Source organism: Gaeumannomyces tritici (assembly GCF_000145635.1).
Source record: "Gaeumannomyces tritici R3-111a-1 unplaced genomic scaffold supercont2.2, whole genome shotgun sequence".
Classification (NCBI taxonomy): Eukaryota; Fungi; Ascomycota; class Sordariomycetes; order Magnaporthales; family Magnaporthaceae; genus Gaeumannomyces; species Gaeumannomyces tritici.
In genome coordinates, this window is record NW_008804546.1 from 5,526,117 (window position 1) to 5,540,358 (window position 14,242).

At 58.4% G+C, this 14,242-nt stretch overlaps 4 protein-coding genes across 4 annotated transcripts; 1 reads left to right on the plus strand and 3 right to left on the minus strand.

Moving 5' to 3' along the window:
• Positions 1-459: 459 nt before the first annotated feature.
• On the minus strand, positions 460-741 carry GGTG_04410 (hypothetical protein; the record flags this gene model as incomplete). Its single annotated transcript, XM_009222206.1, has 1 exon — positions 460-741. The coding sequence occupies one exon, from the start codon at positions 739-741 to the stop codon at positions 460-462; it is 282 nt and encodes a 93-aa protein (XP_009220470.1).
• Positions 742-3,153: 2,412 nt separating this feature from the next.
• On the minus strand, positions 3,154-3,597 carry GGTG_04411 (hypothetical protein; the record flags this gene model as incomplete). Its single annotated transcript, XM_009222207.1, has 2 exons — positions 3,154-3,263; positions 3,354-3,597. The coding sequence occupies 2 exons, from the start codon at positions 3,595-3,597 to the stop codon at positions 3,154-3,156; spliced, it is 354 nt and encodes a 117-aa protein (XP_009220471.1).
• Positions 3,598-5,084: 1,487 nt separating this feature from the next.
• GGTG_04412 (hypothetical protein) lies at positions 5,085-9,574 on the minus strand. Its single transcript, XM_009222208.1, has 4 exons — positions 9,368-9,574; positions 8,391-9,223; positions 7,749-8,313; positions 5,085-7,668 (listed from the first exon to the last, which is right to left on the minus strand). The coding sequence occupies exons 1-4, from the start codon at positions 9,441-9,443 to the stop codon at positions 5,426-5,428; spliced, it is 3,717 nt and encodes a 1,238-aa protein (XP_009220472.1). The 5' UTR covers positions 9,444-9,574; the 3' UTR covers positions 5,085-5,425.
• Positions 9,575-11,892: 2,318 nt separating this feature from the next.
• Positions 11,893-14,170, plus strand: GGTG_04413 (aldehyde dehydrogenase). The gene is made up of 5 exons (XM_009222209.1): positions 11,893-12,145; positions 12,225-12,624; positions 12,706-13,606; positions 13,674-13,696; positions 13,768-14,170. Exons 1-5 carry the CDS (start codon positions 12,081-12,083, stop codon positions 13,870-13,872), a joined length of 1,494 nt encoding a protein of 497 aa, XP_009220473.1. The 5' UTR covers positions 11,893-12,080; the 3' UTR covers positions 13,873-14,170.
• Positions 14,171-14,242: the final 72 nt, after the last annotated feature.

The following is a 14,242-nucleotide window of genomic DNA, read 5'->3' on the forward strand; positions in this document are numbered from 1 at the left end:
ATGTGATCTAGGTGTTTGGGGGAGCAGGTTCTGACAGGCCTTGGCCTTGTATGAAGCGGCTGTACTTATAGGTATGTTCCATTTAGGCATTGCTTGTGACGCCTGACTGTAGCGACCAACCCATTGAACACTAGCATTGAGAATCCGCCAGCGTTACGCGAAGCAAGCAGTCTGAAGATATGGTACATTCCAGGAGATATCGTCACCATTCATTCCACTAGGAGAGATTCAGGGAACGTTTGCGCATGCAACGGCATTCAAATGGAAGCAATTTTTCACATGGGAGTGAATATGTATTGAAGTCAGAGCGGCCTATGTCATTCCCAGTCATCGCGTTCCCCCTACTACCATCTCGACCTTCCTGTATACGTCTCATCTTGCCTGTGACTCCGGCTTACCCACTGCAAGTTCCAACAGAGCTCGCATCAGTCTCGGCCGCGGCTTTGACGGAGTGCCCTCTCAGCAACGACACCAGGCCCTGTTGCCGTCCGTGCTCTCGGAGCAGCACCCGTGGGCGAGGCCGCACTTGGCGCTCGTGGCCCACTGACCATTGGCGGCGCAGACCTGGATGATGTCGAAGGAGTCGAAGTCGATCCAGCAGCGGTACGTGCCGGGCGTGTTGCACGGGCCGTCGTCGCGCTGCCTGGCCTCGAGCTCGTGGGCGGCAGGGGCGGTGCCGGGGATAGTGGCGGCGAGGACCGCGGACGAGGCGAAGATGGTGGTGAGGGCGGAGAAGCGCATGGTTGCGGTTGTGGGTTGGGTCTTGGTTGGGCCCTGGGGTGTATGTCCGTCTAGACGCCGATGGGGAGGTAGTCGTTAGTGGTAGCCCAGATCGTGAATATCAATGGCCTCGTACCCACAAGGAGCTGGCGACTCTTCTGAACGGGGGCTCGGCGCTGGTCTTGGGTTTTTGCTCCAGTAGTAGCTGCTCGCGGAGATCAAGTGATGGTCTTAGGTGTCAACTTCCCTTGCTCAGGTGGTCCAGACAGGAGGGCATGTGCCTTTTTATGTCTATGGAATGCGCCTTGTTAGATCGAGTGAACGTACCAAGTCGACGGAATCACTTTGTCAAGTCGATGGACAGAATGTGCCAAGGTAATGAATGGGATGGGCGATCAATGCGATTATGCCTTCCTAAATAGATGGAATATAGCAGGGAGGACTCTTGGCAGCGAGTGATTGTGCCTTTGGCACAAAGGACCGCCAATCACCAGCACTACATTGTGTGCTCGTAGAGGTGAATAGGCTATCACTACCACGTCACCTGCAGATTCACTATATCCACGACCGAGTCTCGCCCATGCAATGGGCCAGCACAGCCTTATTCACTGGCAGAGGTGAGCAGGTTATCACTGCTGCGTCACCTTTAGGCTCACTATACCCAGCTCCAATATCACATCATCGGTCGAGTCTCGCCCTTGCAATCTTGGCATGATGGGCTGTCAGTCCAGACGCAGTCGGATCTATCGACAGCACCCCTTGCTTGCCTTCCACCAGAGCGACCTAATCGTCTACTACACACCTCTTAATCTCATCCTAGGAGCCATCCACTGGGCCATGCGGACCAAACTTCCTCCCTATAGACGACTCAGACACGGTGTGTTGGTAGGATGTGATACCTCTGGTCGAAGGCTCGGAGAATGCATGCAAGCTGGTTCACGACGATCGCCACTAGTAGGGAGAGATAATCGTTGGTTTGCACATGAGAGAGGTAACTGACCCGCAAAACCTCCCTTGCTTGTTGTTGTAACCCTACGAGACGGATCTACAGACCTTGATTCGTAAGTTTGCCACGTACCTGTTGTCGCAGCGACTTTTGATGGTGTCTTCACTACAGGCTGAAGAAGGCGAACTTGGAAGTATCGGATAATACAACGTTTTTATTGGCCTCTTCTTGCTGGCAAACGTGGGATCTGCGGCCCTCAAGGGGGTTACCCAGCGACCCCGTGATGGCTGGGCGCTGTGAGGCCGCAGTCACGTGCTCTCCTTCCAGCCTCCCGGTCTCCTGTTAGCCGCGCGCACACCGCCCGGATCTAACAGAAGAGATGATGTTGCTGCAAAGCAAGGAGACACCATGAAGGTGCGAAGCCGTTCTAGTGAGACAAAACGTTTGAGGTTTCATCAATAATTAAGCTTAATTCCCCTAGCTGTCGATCCTCCTCCAACCCCTCCATAAAATCATTCTCCCCCAAATCGCCGCCAAACAATTGAGGCATCTCCGCCCTCTCCCTCCTCCCCATCGGCCTGACGGGCTGCCGGAAGCGCGGCGATAGTCCCGCTTGGTGGCTTTGTATCCAACCCGGGCGCATGATCGGCAACCTGCAGCTCGCCGATCGCGCCTGGAAAAAAAAAAAAAAGTCCGTGATCGGCCTTCGTGGCTGATGTAAGAGACCGGTGACCCCGATAGCGAAGGCCGGCCAGAAGCCAAGGGATGCACCGTCCTCCCCCCACGCTGCAAGGTCCGTTATAGTCGCAAAGTCCAAGGGCTCCAAACTACGTGGTGAGTGCGAAATCCCTAGCTCGCCGGGCTACGGCGGTGCTAGAGAAGCACGGCTCCTGCATTTGAACACAGTTGCACATGAGCGGCGCTAGCGGCTTGGTCTTTTTGTCAGTCAATAGCCCTTCTTGTTCTAGCCGCCCCCCCTAAACCTTTCCGCGCGCAGGCTGGTCATGCGGTAAGGGCCGGCGACCTTTATCCGTCCACGACATTTAGCTTTCACGACCTTCGGCGACCTTTAGGAAGCCAGACGTGCAGAAGCGGCGGTTTTCGTGAGACCAAAATGCCGCCTGGCATCCCGCACCAACTATCGGGTCTTGGTCCTCTGCAAAGGGTGAACAGCGGGACCAGTCATCAAGCCCCAGTTTATATATACCACCCTTTCCAGAGGCACGCTATCGTCGCCTGGTGCCTTCTACTACGACGTTAGCGTCGTCATCTAGAAGGTAGCGCGCCTAGCGCGCCAGGTCTCTTTCACACGGACGGGATTTTGGTTGGGGGTTTCCACGGCAAATCCCGCCTTGTCTCTCCTTCGCCTTGGCAACTTTTTTAATCTGATAGACCAAAGGGGAGAGAGAGAGAGAGAGAGAGAGAGAGAGAGAGAGAGAGAGAGAGAGAGAGAGAGAGAGAGAGAGAGAGAGATAAAGGTGGGATGGTCAAGGGGGCCGCTTACGGGCCTCGCAAAAGGAAAACTTGGCCGGGTTGCACTGCTTGACGATCCGCCGGCAGTGGCCGCCGGCGACGCTCAGGTCGCTGCAGGTGATGTCTTTTCAAGGGGCGTTGTTGATATGTAGCCCCCATATTAGCCATGTTCCGTCCCCCAACGCCAAAGTTGAAGCAGACAGAAGAAGCTCACGGTCAATACACCAAGGAACGTCCGGGACCAGATCCCCGGCGTAGACCAGCCCGCCGCGGCGCACGGCGCCTATGCGCGGCTTGGAGCAGGCCCGCCCGCCCGCCACGGAGCGGCAGAAGCAGCCCGAGCAGTAGCGCGTGTGCAGCAGCACGCCGTTGACCTTGAGCCGCCCGTTGAAGGCCTTGGTGCAGTTCGGACACTTGACGCACTTGGCCGGCTTTTTGCTGCACGAGATGCCGAACATGGCCCTCTCTCTCCGGTTTCTCTTTGCTGCCTTGTTGTCAAGGGCACTGGTGTAATTTCCCGCACATGCTCTTTTGTGTATCCCCTACCTTTCGCTCCTCTGTTGTCCTTCCTCTTTCTCTCCTTCACTCTGATATCCTCGTCTTCAGAGTGGGATCCTATGTGCCGAAAGTGGTGGAGACGGCAAGCTGACGGCGGTTCGAGTGCAGCGGTCGTAACGGCAAAGGTAGATACGGTGGTGAGAAGGCTTGCTTGCTTGCCCCGTAAACTAGATTACCTCGAGGACTAAACGGGCGAGAAACATCCTGCCCGTGGTTATAACAACCCGGTCGAATATCCACCGCAAGCCAGGACGACGCCAGGGTTCGCCCTGCCGCCCAGGCGCATGTTTCCAGCCACCCAAGTGCCTAAGCGGGCTGTGCCGTCTGCAACACCGGGCCCAGTCATGCGCCCCGAGAGCACACATGCATCGCCCATGTTTGACTGTCCTGTGTAGCCCCATCGCTGTCAGTCACGGTCTGAGGGGCGGGGACGTCGGCGAGATGGAAACGTCAAGGCAGCTGGGTCGCATCATGGGCCGCCTCATTAAAAGGCCCAGATTATCAGGTTACCGACCTCATCTCCTGGATGTAGAAAAAAAGACCAGACAGGGGAGAGTGACGAGCACAGCATCGGAGAAAAGGATATGCGGCTCTGTGCGACGCTCCATCTCCTCAATGCGGCCGCTGACGCTGGCGCTGGGGTGTGACAAAGCTGGTCTGCGCTGGGCGAGCTTCGTGTTGTCCCTCCCTGGATATCTACCTACTGTACCTATAGCACCCGCCGGCGATCGAGCCACATGGCCAAGAGCACAGTCACCCAACGGCCTTCAGAGGCGCTCATCGAAACGCCCCGTTCCCAGTCTCGACGTGCGATATATCCCACCTCCTTTCCTAGGCCACAGAACAGCGGGAAGCCTCGGCCTTTCGAAGGCCGCCTTCCTGTGATTTGCCGACCCTCCCTCAGCTCCCCTTGATCGGGTGCCTGCCTGCCTGCTTTGCCTGCCATCCAAGGAAGAACAACAGCCTGCCAGATAAGTCAGGCGCCGGCGGGACAAGGCATGGGACCTGCGTCCCCCCCTGTGGCGGCTGTCTGCAGCACGGGGCGTCTGCGGTGCGTTGTTTGGCCCATGACTGTGTCCAACCGCCTGCATGGCAACGGCGAGATGGCGGCTCTAGGGAGTCGGGCGGGAGCGGGCGGCAGGACAGGGACGGGGGTGACCCTCTCAAGACGCATCAGCACAGCGCCTCGTATTCTCAACTCACCCCTGCCGCCTTTGCTCGTGGCACCGAGCACAGCATGGGTCTGTGGAAGGGTGGCTGGCTGCATGGCTGGCTTGTTTGCCGCTGTCGGAAATGTGTCAACGCTGCTCACGATACACTTCTACCGTTCATACATCACCGACGGCTTCATTAAAAACGAGTAGTCGGGAGTCAAAGACGACCAGGTGGCGCAACAGACTCATCGACAATCGCGGGCTACCTGTTAGTCTAGGAGAGGACGACAGCGCACACCCACATTGACTCGAAATGTTTGCGCTTGCGACCGCCACGTAGAGTATATATACACAAGTTCGGAAGAATGAAATCGAGGCATTGCCGAATACAAAAGGCGTCTCAGGTGAGCAAATCATTCATGTAGCTCAACACGCCCATCAAAGTTGGCGCTCCAATGCAGAGAATATGCTCCAGGAAAATCTAAAACCTACTGGATGTGGTATAGGAAAAGAAAGGAGGCCCAGAAATCAGGATATACAAACGCCAAAAATGCTTTCGGTGAACAAACAAAACTCAGCTAGAAACACCAGATATGGCGGCCTGCAACGTACGCAGCAGCGCGGCATCCGAGTTCGTTTCTGACAGGTCCATCTCCCCACTCGTGTCGGCGGGCAGGCTGCTGTGCGTTACTTCTGCTGCCAGTCCTGGCTGCTGCGGCTGGGCCTGCGCCTGCGCCTGAGCCGGTGGCTGTTGCGCTTGAACATGCTGTACTCGCGGCTGCTGCGCTTGCACCTGTTGGGGATTCTGGACATGTTGCTGGACGTGCGCTTGCCTAGCTTGAGGGTGCTGGGCAGGCTGCCGGACAGCTTGCTGCTGAGCCTGTGGATGCTGAGTTTGTTGCTGGGCAGGCTGTGCGTGTGGTGGGTATTGCGCCTGTTGGTGATGCTGTTGCGGCGCTTGTTGCTGCTGCACAAGTGGCCTGGGTGCTTGAGGAAGAGTCAGCGAGTGCTGTGGTTGCTGCTGCCCACCAGCAGGCACCTGAGGCCTTGCGGCCTGCGCCTGGGCCTGCTGGGGCTGTATCGGAGGAGTCGCGGTCCGTTGCTGTGGGTGGGCAGCCTGCTGCCGCGCCTGCGACTGTGTCTGATACTGAGGGTGCCCCGGCGGCAGCCGGCCCTGCTGCGCTTGCTGGACCTGGTAGACAGCCGGCGGCATGGTCGGGGCAGCTTGTGGCTGAGGAGTAGCCCGCTGTTGCACGGGCACGGGCACGGGCACGTGCACCTGTGGCGGTCGCTGTCCCTGGGCTTGCTGAAGTGGTTGCGGCGGCCGCGACTGGGGGTAGGCCTGTGGGGTTCTTTGGGGTGGAGCGTAGTGTTGTTGATGTTGTTGCGGTGACGGCTGCTGTTGTTGTAGCGGTTGCGGTTGCGGTTGCTTTTGCATGGTTTGCTGGTGTTGTAGGTTACTCTGTGGGAGGCGCTGCTGGGCCTGCTGCGTATGAATCTGGTGGTGTACAGATGCCGTGGCGCTCGCTGGACTTGAGTGTCCGTGAGGTGACGGCGTCATGGCAGGAGGCACACCTCCGGCAGGTCGAGCCACAGCCCCGTTGAGAGCCAGCGGGGTTGGTGCCACGGCAGCATGCGTCATCGAAGCCGTTGAAGTTGCTGGCGGTATTGCCACCTTGGCGGGCCCCATGACGGGTGTGTGAACTGGTGTCGACGGACTGCCCGTCCTGGCCCCGGCGCCGCCATAAACGGATCCCCCAGGCGTGAGTGGAGAGTAGGTTGGCGCACTAGGCACAGGACTGGCCCCCTTGTTGTTCCCATTGCCGCCGCCGTTGCCGTTGTTGTTGTTATTATTGTTGATCGCGTTATTGTTTTGGAGCCCGCCGGCCAAGGTCATGATTCCCTGAATCCTCGCGTTCTCCTCCTCCGAGTTCATTCGTGCCTTTTCCTCCGCCTCCTTGCGCGCGGCCTGGCTCGGAGCACGAGTTTTGAGCTCGCCCGTCACGCACTGCAGATAATAAGGCATTTCCGAATTGGTCTTGAGGAAGAAAAGCTTGAGGTTGCGCGCCTTGTCCTTGAGCTGCACCTGGGTGCGGTCCTTGAGGATATCGTTGATTGTGCCGTTGGAGCCAAACAGCTGAAGGATCTGGCTCCAGTGAGGGCCCTTGACCATATCAAGCCCCGTCATCAGCGCCCGTTCCTCCTCTGGCGTCCAGGGCCGACGCGTCGAGTGCAGTCCCTCCCGGCGGGCGTGTGCCGTCGACTTGGCCACGGCGGCTTGACGTGCGCGCTCGTAGAGCACTGTCGTTGGCGAGCTTTGATGAGGCGGCAGGTCCACAGAATGGCCGCCAGACGCCGCCGGCGCCCCGTTTGGTTGACAGCCGGCTGCGTATGCCGAACTCTGATACTGCATGTATGAATTTTGCATGCCGCCCTGGTGATATGGAGAAGCACCCGCGCCAAGCTTCTCGGCTATCAGGGACGCGAGGCCCTTGGGCTCCGTCTCCAGCGGCTTCTCCTTCTCTAGCGAGTCCTGGATGAGCTTACCCAAACCAAGGCTCTCGGACAAGGATGAGGCCAGGTCCGGCGCCGCTAGCTCGGCCATCCCTATCGCATCCACCTTGACGGGGGCCTGCAGCGCAGACAGGTCAAAATCTAATGCGCCATCCATCGGCAGATCCGTCATCGGCTCTTCGTCGACTGGAATTTCGATACCTTGACTCTCGGCATAACGCAGGACCGTGTCGTGGTTGTCCCTTAGATACTTGTTCACCTCGTCCAAAAACCCGTCGCTTGGATACTCGATAGAGAGCATTCCTGCAGCCCCAGAAAGTCAGCACGCGGTATGGCCAAATTATGCAGGGAGACGCAGACCAGCCCAGCTCAATAGCACATACTCCTCTTCATGGCATCTCTGATCTCGTTGCCAAAGCGCTCGCCCCTCTTAGTCGACGCGCTCACAAAGACCTTTTCTGTCTGGGTCAGGGGTAGATCCGGGTGGAGCTGCTTCAGGGGCGCCTCTGCATCGGCGGGAAAGAAGCCCGCGAGTATTTCCCTCATGCGCCCCTCCTCGACGTTTTCCGGGCATGCGCGCAGAAACGCCTGGGTCTTGAGACTCAGAAAAAGCTTTATCAGCTCGTCGCTGAGAGGCCCGTACTCTGGCACAAAGGTTCGCAAGAAGGCGTCGTGCGCCTCGGCCAGCGACGCGTCATCCGACTCGAAGATAGTTGAGCAGATAGTAGCCATGTTGGTCATCTGAATGGTCTCGAGATCGCCCGACTCTTTAATCTCGAGTTCGTCCGGGTGTAGGATGGAGGATGTGTCGGAAAACATTCTGCGCGCTTGTTTGAATGTTGCGCTCAGAGCCTTGTAGGCCTTGCCCATCTCTGATTCTGAGCTGCGGATCGCCGCCACCGTCTCGGGGCGGGGTTTCTCCGAGAGCGCAAGGAGCACTTGCACCGCCTGCATCACGCCATCAGTCGCGGTTAGCAGACGAATCGACGGTAAGGGGGCATTAGTGTCCAGAAGTCCGGGCTTACCAGAGTTCCGAGAAACGGCAACCCCATGGACCGCACGATATAAGTGGCATTCTGGAAGAACTTCATCTTCTTCTGCTCGTGCTTTATCTGTGGTCCGAGGCTGGCAATAGCAGCAGGCATAATCGTCGCCGCGGGCACGCTCACGAAGGGCGGCGCAGAGACAGGCAGTGCTTGCACATCAGGCTTGGCGTTAAAGTCAGGCATCGGTGGGAGGAGGTCGTTGAGCTGCTCGTCGAGGTTTCCGAGAGCCGACTCGAGGAGGGCGCCGATATCGAACGGATTCGCGTCGGGAGCTGGCGGGGCCGTCCCTGTTCTCAGTCTCTTCTCATCCCCACCCGTGGGATCCCCAAGCTCGGGACTCCTAGGCCGCTTGAGGGCGTTGAGGATGCTGTCGGCGAGGTTGAATGACATGTCATCCAGCGGCGCCAGAGCTGCTGCCTGGGCCTGGGGTGGCGTGTGTATGTAGGCGGGAACGGCAGCGACAGCGGGTGCCGGAGCGGAAGCCGGCGGTTGTTCTTGGACCGGGGCCGAGACTGGTGGGAGCGATGCGGCTGGTGTTTGCGCTGGTATAGAAGCAGCGGTTGATATCGGCGCCGCTGTCAGGGAAACTGTCTGTGTCGGGGCTGGTGAGGGAGTTGGCCCTGGACAAGGGGCTGGTGCAGGAGCCACCGTTGGCGCTGGTGTCGCCGTTGTCGCCGGGACTGCAGGCGCGGATGCAGGGAGGGTAAGGGCCGCCGAGGGGACCGCAGGCGCTGGAGAAAGGACCGAGACGGGCGCTAGGGCAGGAGCAGGCGCGGGAGCTTGAGGTGTCTCGGGTTTGACATGGTTGTTGGCTGGAGCGCGTGGGTGCCCATTAGCATTCCTGGGTCGTCCTCGATGCAAACATGGCCCGCAGGGCAAGCCCGAGGCCGTCGCGCAGACTCAGCGCCGACCAAGTCCACGGGCAGGCCCGAGGCTGGCGCGGGGATGGAGCATACCGACTGAGGGCTCCGGGGCACCGTCTGGGCCATTGTCCGGGGCCGTCGCCGCGGCGCTCAGCACGGGCTCTGCCATTGCTGTGCCGCTGAGGGGGTAAGTCTATTCAGCGCTGTCGCTATCATGGGATGGCGATCGATTCGATCCGACACTAAGGACGCGGAGGGCGGCGTGCTGCGAGGCGCGATGTTGATTCCCAGGCTTGGCGCTTTGTCGAGAAAAAATTGCGGAGAAGGCGGCCGAGGCTGCCCTTATTTCTTGCCCCAGCAACATGATACACAACTCGTGGCGGCACAAATTTTTCAGCCTTGGAAATTCAATATTAGGCTTCTTATTTTGACCTGCAAAGCGATGCCAGCACTTTTGTCGAGACAATTGATTCCGTGACAGTTTGAATGTTTGTGTCCAGCCAGCAAGAGGTGATCAAAAGTCATATGCGACTTGTATCCTTCTTGTCTTCCCATGTTGGGTCGGTGGGCACTTGTGATGCTGCACGGTTGCGCTCCTGAAATTGACTGGAGCAAGCTCACCACATTTTCAAACCTTGGACGATGACGACTTTACGTTATTTTTATTTTAACTGACTATTTCCAACTATAACAAGAAAATCAGCACTTTACACTTTACAGATACAATGAAACGGGATATCCTAGGGGACACTGCAAAGGATACGGAGCGGAAAGATATTAGAGATCAATGATAGCACACGAATGGGAATCGAACTGAAAGCAACGTTTGCTCAGCCATTTCGGGCAATCGTGAACCAGCCAACTGAACCAGCCAACAGCCTAGTCATGCAAACTCACGGCGCTCCAACAAAGGCCGAGATCGGCAGACGGAAAACGGATCACCAAAACAAGACGCCAAGCCAGGCAGGTCCCGCCCGCGCTGCATCCGTTTTCTCAGCTCCGTCGGACCTAGCACCAAGTTCGAGCCTGGTCGTCCACCCTGTTTAAGCTCCAGCGGATGCACCACCCCCAGAAGCTTCGTCTGCAGCGACAGGGACATGGCCTTTGTTTGCTCCAACACGACATGCTGTGCGTCTCACCATCTGTCAGCTGCAGAGTGTGGGGTTCGTGAGGAGGGCCTGGCTGGCGTCGCGCACACCAGTGGGAATTTCGGTGGAATGGAAAGCCATCCGGCGGCCCGAAAGGTCAGTGCGGCTGGGGACGACGAACCGACGGGTTGGGGGTCATCCATGTCGCCCTGGACTCGCTGGCTTTTAGGCCGAGGGGTGACGGGACTGCGCGGGGAACCGAGCCCGGGGAGCAGTACTCTGCGGTACACAGTAGTAGGTCTCAGTTTGGTTTGGCCGGGACAACTTGGACCCAAGAGCATCGTCGGAACGGGGCTGCTGACAAAAGCCTACCAACCCTCATGGCTGCCAAGGATTCTCTGCTTTGACGAAAAGCCATTTTCACAATTCCACATGCCATGTCTTTGTGAAAAGAGCCGGTTAGAAGTAGATTCCCTGCGTGTGGCTCCGAGCAGAATCATTGGTGCGACATGCACGCTCGCCGTGGCTAATAACGGTGACGATGCGGGGTAGTGCTCGCCGCGGGGGATGGTAGCATCGATCCCCCTCCACGACGTCCCCTATCCCTCTATCATGAGGTCCATTGCGCCACGCGCGGCTCCCTTTGTCCAGGAGTTCCCTCAATCTGGTGTCAAGCTTTAGGTTCCGGAAGCGATGTGCCATGTAGAGAAGACGATGGGAACGCCATGTCGGATGCGCCAAAAGGACCAGCGGCAAGTTCGGGCGCCATCAGGTAAACAACCGGATCGATTAAGCTGAACCTTGAGATATCCCATTGGACGAGACGGACACCTTCCATCTTCCTTCGATCCGTCACACCACCCTAGGATCAACGGGAAGACATTAGGGGCATTTCACTGCCGGGGCCGGGCTCGATGGTAAAGATATTTGGTAACAGCGCATGTGGTGTGCACCGCGAGAGCCAGGCCTCGAGGGGCTGCCCAATCAGCGAGCGTGGTTTGTACGGGGCCCGTCGTCATGATGGGATATTATGGGATATTGATTGACCAGTGCGGGGAAGGCGGCGAGACGGACTCGAGACTTGGGCCGACGTGAAATTTTCTGGCGTGCGGCAAACGCCTCCAAACACCGACAGGCCAATCCGGGACGCCTTGTCGGAACCCAGGAGGGCGTGGCTTGGGAGTGTGGAACTCGGCGTGGAGCTGCGCGGTGGGAGGAGGCCGATTCACACCCAGCGGCCACCCCAGTCTGGCGCGCTCGGCTGGACGTGCGACCAGAAATGGCCCCGAAATGGACCAGCAATGGTGGGGGGATGACTGGGACAGCTCCTCCTTTCACGGCTCATGGCCTCCACCGGGATCCCGAGGCTGGCCCTGTGCAGCGTACCTCCCCAGCAGCCCCCGCCTTCCAAGCATTGCCGCTGCCGCCACCTCCCAGCTGTCCTGGATGCCCACCCTTGTACCGTTGCCGACCGGCTGTGCTTGTTGTGATGTGTTGTGCCTCGTGAGCTGCTGGTACCGACTGTTCAAACCCCGCTTTGTTTTATAATAAACCACCTGGCCCTCCTCTTGTTCCCTCGAAGCTCCTCTTCTTGTTCTGTCACTTCTACATTTTCCCGCTCCTCCTTAACCCGCACCCCCCATCCTATCCAAGCAACTCCCCAGATACCCCGTCCTCACATACCGACCGCCCCAACACACACCCACAGAAGCTACAGGATGGCGAACCTATTCACGGAGCTCAAGACTCCTGCCACCGGCGCCTTCAAGCAGCCGCTTGGTCTGTAAGTGCCGCCCGTTCTGCCGTATTGAACCGATCCTAGCCGAGGTAGCAAAGTCTGACCTCGTCACCTCTGCCGCCAGCTTCATCAACAACGAGTGGGTTGAGGGCTCCGACAAGAAGACGTTCGAGGTCATAAACCCCACCACCGAGGAGGTCATCTGCTCCGTCCACGAGGCCACCGAGAAGGACGTCGACCTGGCCGTCAAGGCCGCGCGCAAAGCCTTCGAGGGCGAGTGGAAGCAAACCACCCCGCAGCAGCGCGGCATCCTGCTGAACAAGCTCGCCGACCTCGTCGAAAAGAACCTGGACCTGCTCGCCGCCGTCGAGTCGCTCGACAATGGCAAGGCCTTCGCCATGGCCAAGGGTGACGTCGGCGCTGTCGTCGGCTGCCTGAGGTACTACGGCGGCTGGGCCGACAAGATCGAGGGCAAGACCATCGACATTGCCCCCGACATGTTCCACTACACCAGGCAAGAGCCTGTAAGTCGAAGCTAGGCGGGGTGGTGGCTCCTTGTGTGACACGACACCGGCACTGACAAATGTTCCTCTCAACGTATGCAGATCGGAGTCTGCGGCCAGATCATCCCATGGAACTTCCCCCTCCTCATGTTTGCCTGGAAGATCGGCCCTGCCCTGGCCACGGGCAACACGGTTGTCCTCAAGACCGCTGAACAGACCCCCCTCTCGGGCCTGGTCATGGCGCAGTTCGTCAAGGAGGCCGGCTTCCCCGCCGGTGTGCTCAACGTGGTCTCGGGCTTCGGCAAGATCGCCGGCGCCGCCATCTCGGCGCACATGGACGTCGACAAGGTGGCCTTCACGGGCTCGACCGTGGTCGGACGCACCATTATGAAGGCGGCGGCGTCGTCCAACCTCAAAAAGGTCACGCTCGAGCTCGGCGGCAAGTCCCCCAACATCGTCTTCAACGACGCCGACATCGAGCAGGCCGTCAGCTGGGTCAACTTTGGCATCTACTTCAACCACGGCCAGTGCTGCTGCGCCGGCTCGCGCGTCTATGTGCAGGAGGACATCTACGACAAGTTCGTGGCCGCCTTCAAGGCGCGGGCGGAGAAGAACGCCGTCGGCGACCCCTTCAAGGACGACACCTTCCAGGGCCCCCAGGTCAGCCAGCTGCAGTACGACCGCATCATGGAGTACATCAAGGCCGGCAAGGACGAGGGCGCCACGGTCGAGACGGGCGGCGGCCGCCACGGCGACAAGGGCTACTTCATCCAGCCCACCATCTTCACAAACGTGCGCAACGACATGAAGATCATGCAGGAGGAGATCTTCGGCCCCGTCTGCGCCATCGCAAAGTTCAAGACGGAGGAGGACGTGATCCACATGGGCAACGACTCCAGCTACGGCCTTGCCGCCGCCGTGCACACCAAGGACCTCAACACGGCCATCCGCGTCAGCAACTCGCTCAAGGCGGGCACCGTCTGGGTCAACTGCTACAACATGCGTAAGTTTTTGTGCTGTATCTATGTCTTTGTGGTCGCGATTGCTAATCATGCGTTATCTTGTGACAGTGCACCACCAGCTGCCCTTTGGTGTAAGTTATCCACTCCTGTCCATTATTCTCAGCAGTGGCCATGATGCTAATCATCTTTTTTTCCTGCACAGGGCTTCAAGGAGTCTGGTATCGGCCGCGAGCTCGGCGAGGCTGCGCTGGCCAACTACACGCAAACCAAGTCGGTCGCCATCCGTCTCGGCGGCGCTCTGTTCTAAGCGGTGTCGCCCAGGGCGACGGGGGCGGTGGAGGAAAAAAATGGCCGTTTTCACACGGCTGCCCGAGAGAGAAGGGGCATGGGTTTTGCGTCTGGCCGGGGATACCATGAACCAGATTGACGGGAAACCGTTCAAGATATATGATGATGGGGGAAGGACGCTAGGTTGGCTGCATTGATTCCCAATCTGTACATTACATCTCTTTCCGCGGCTCTGGAATTAACAGACGCGTGGGCATGAATGAAAACTGAGTGCTCAAATACTTTCGTTCGTAAAGACTCTTGGGTTTGTCGCCTGATTTTATGTGTGCGGTAGATGCGGCTTTGTATGTTGGAACTGGGCTAACGTTGCGAGAGCATTGTGTGAGGCG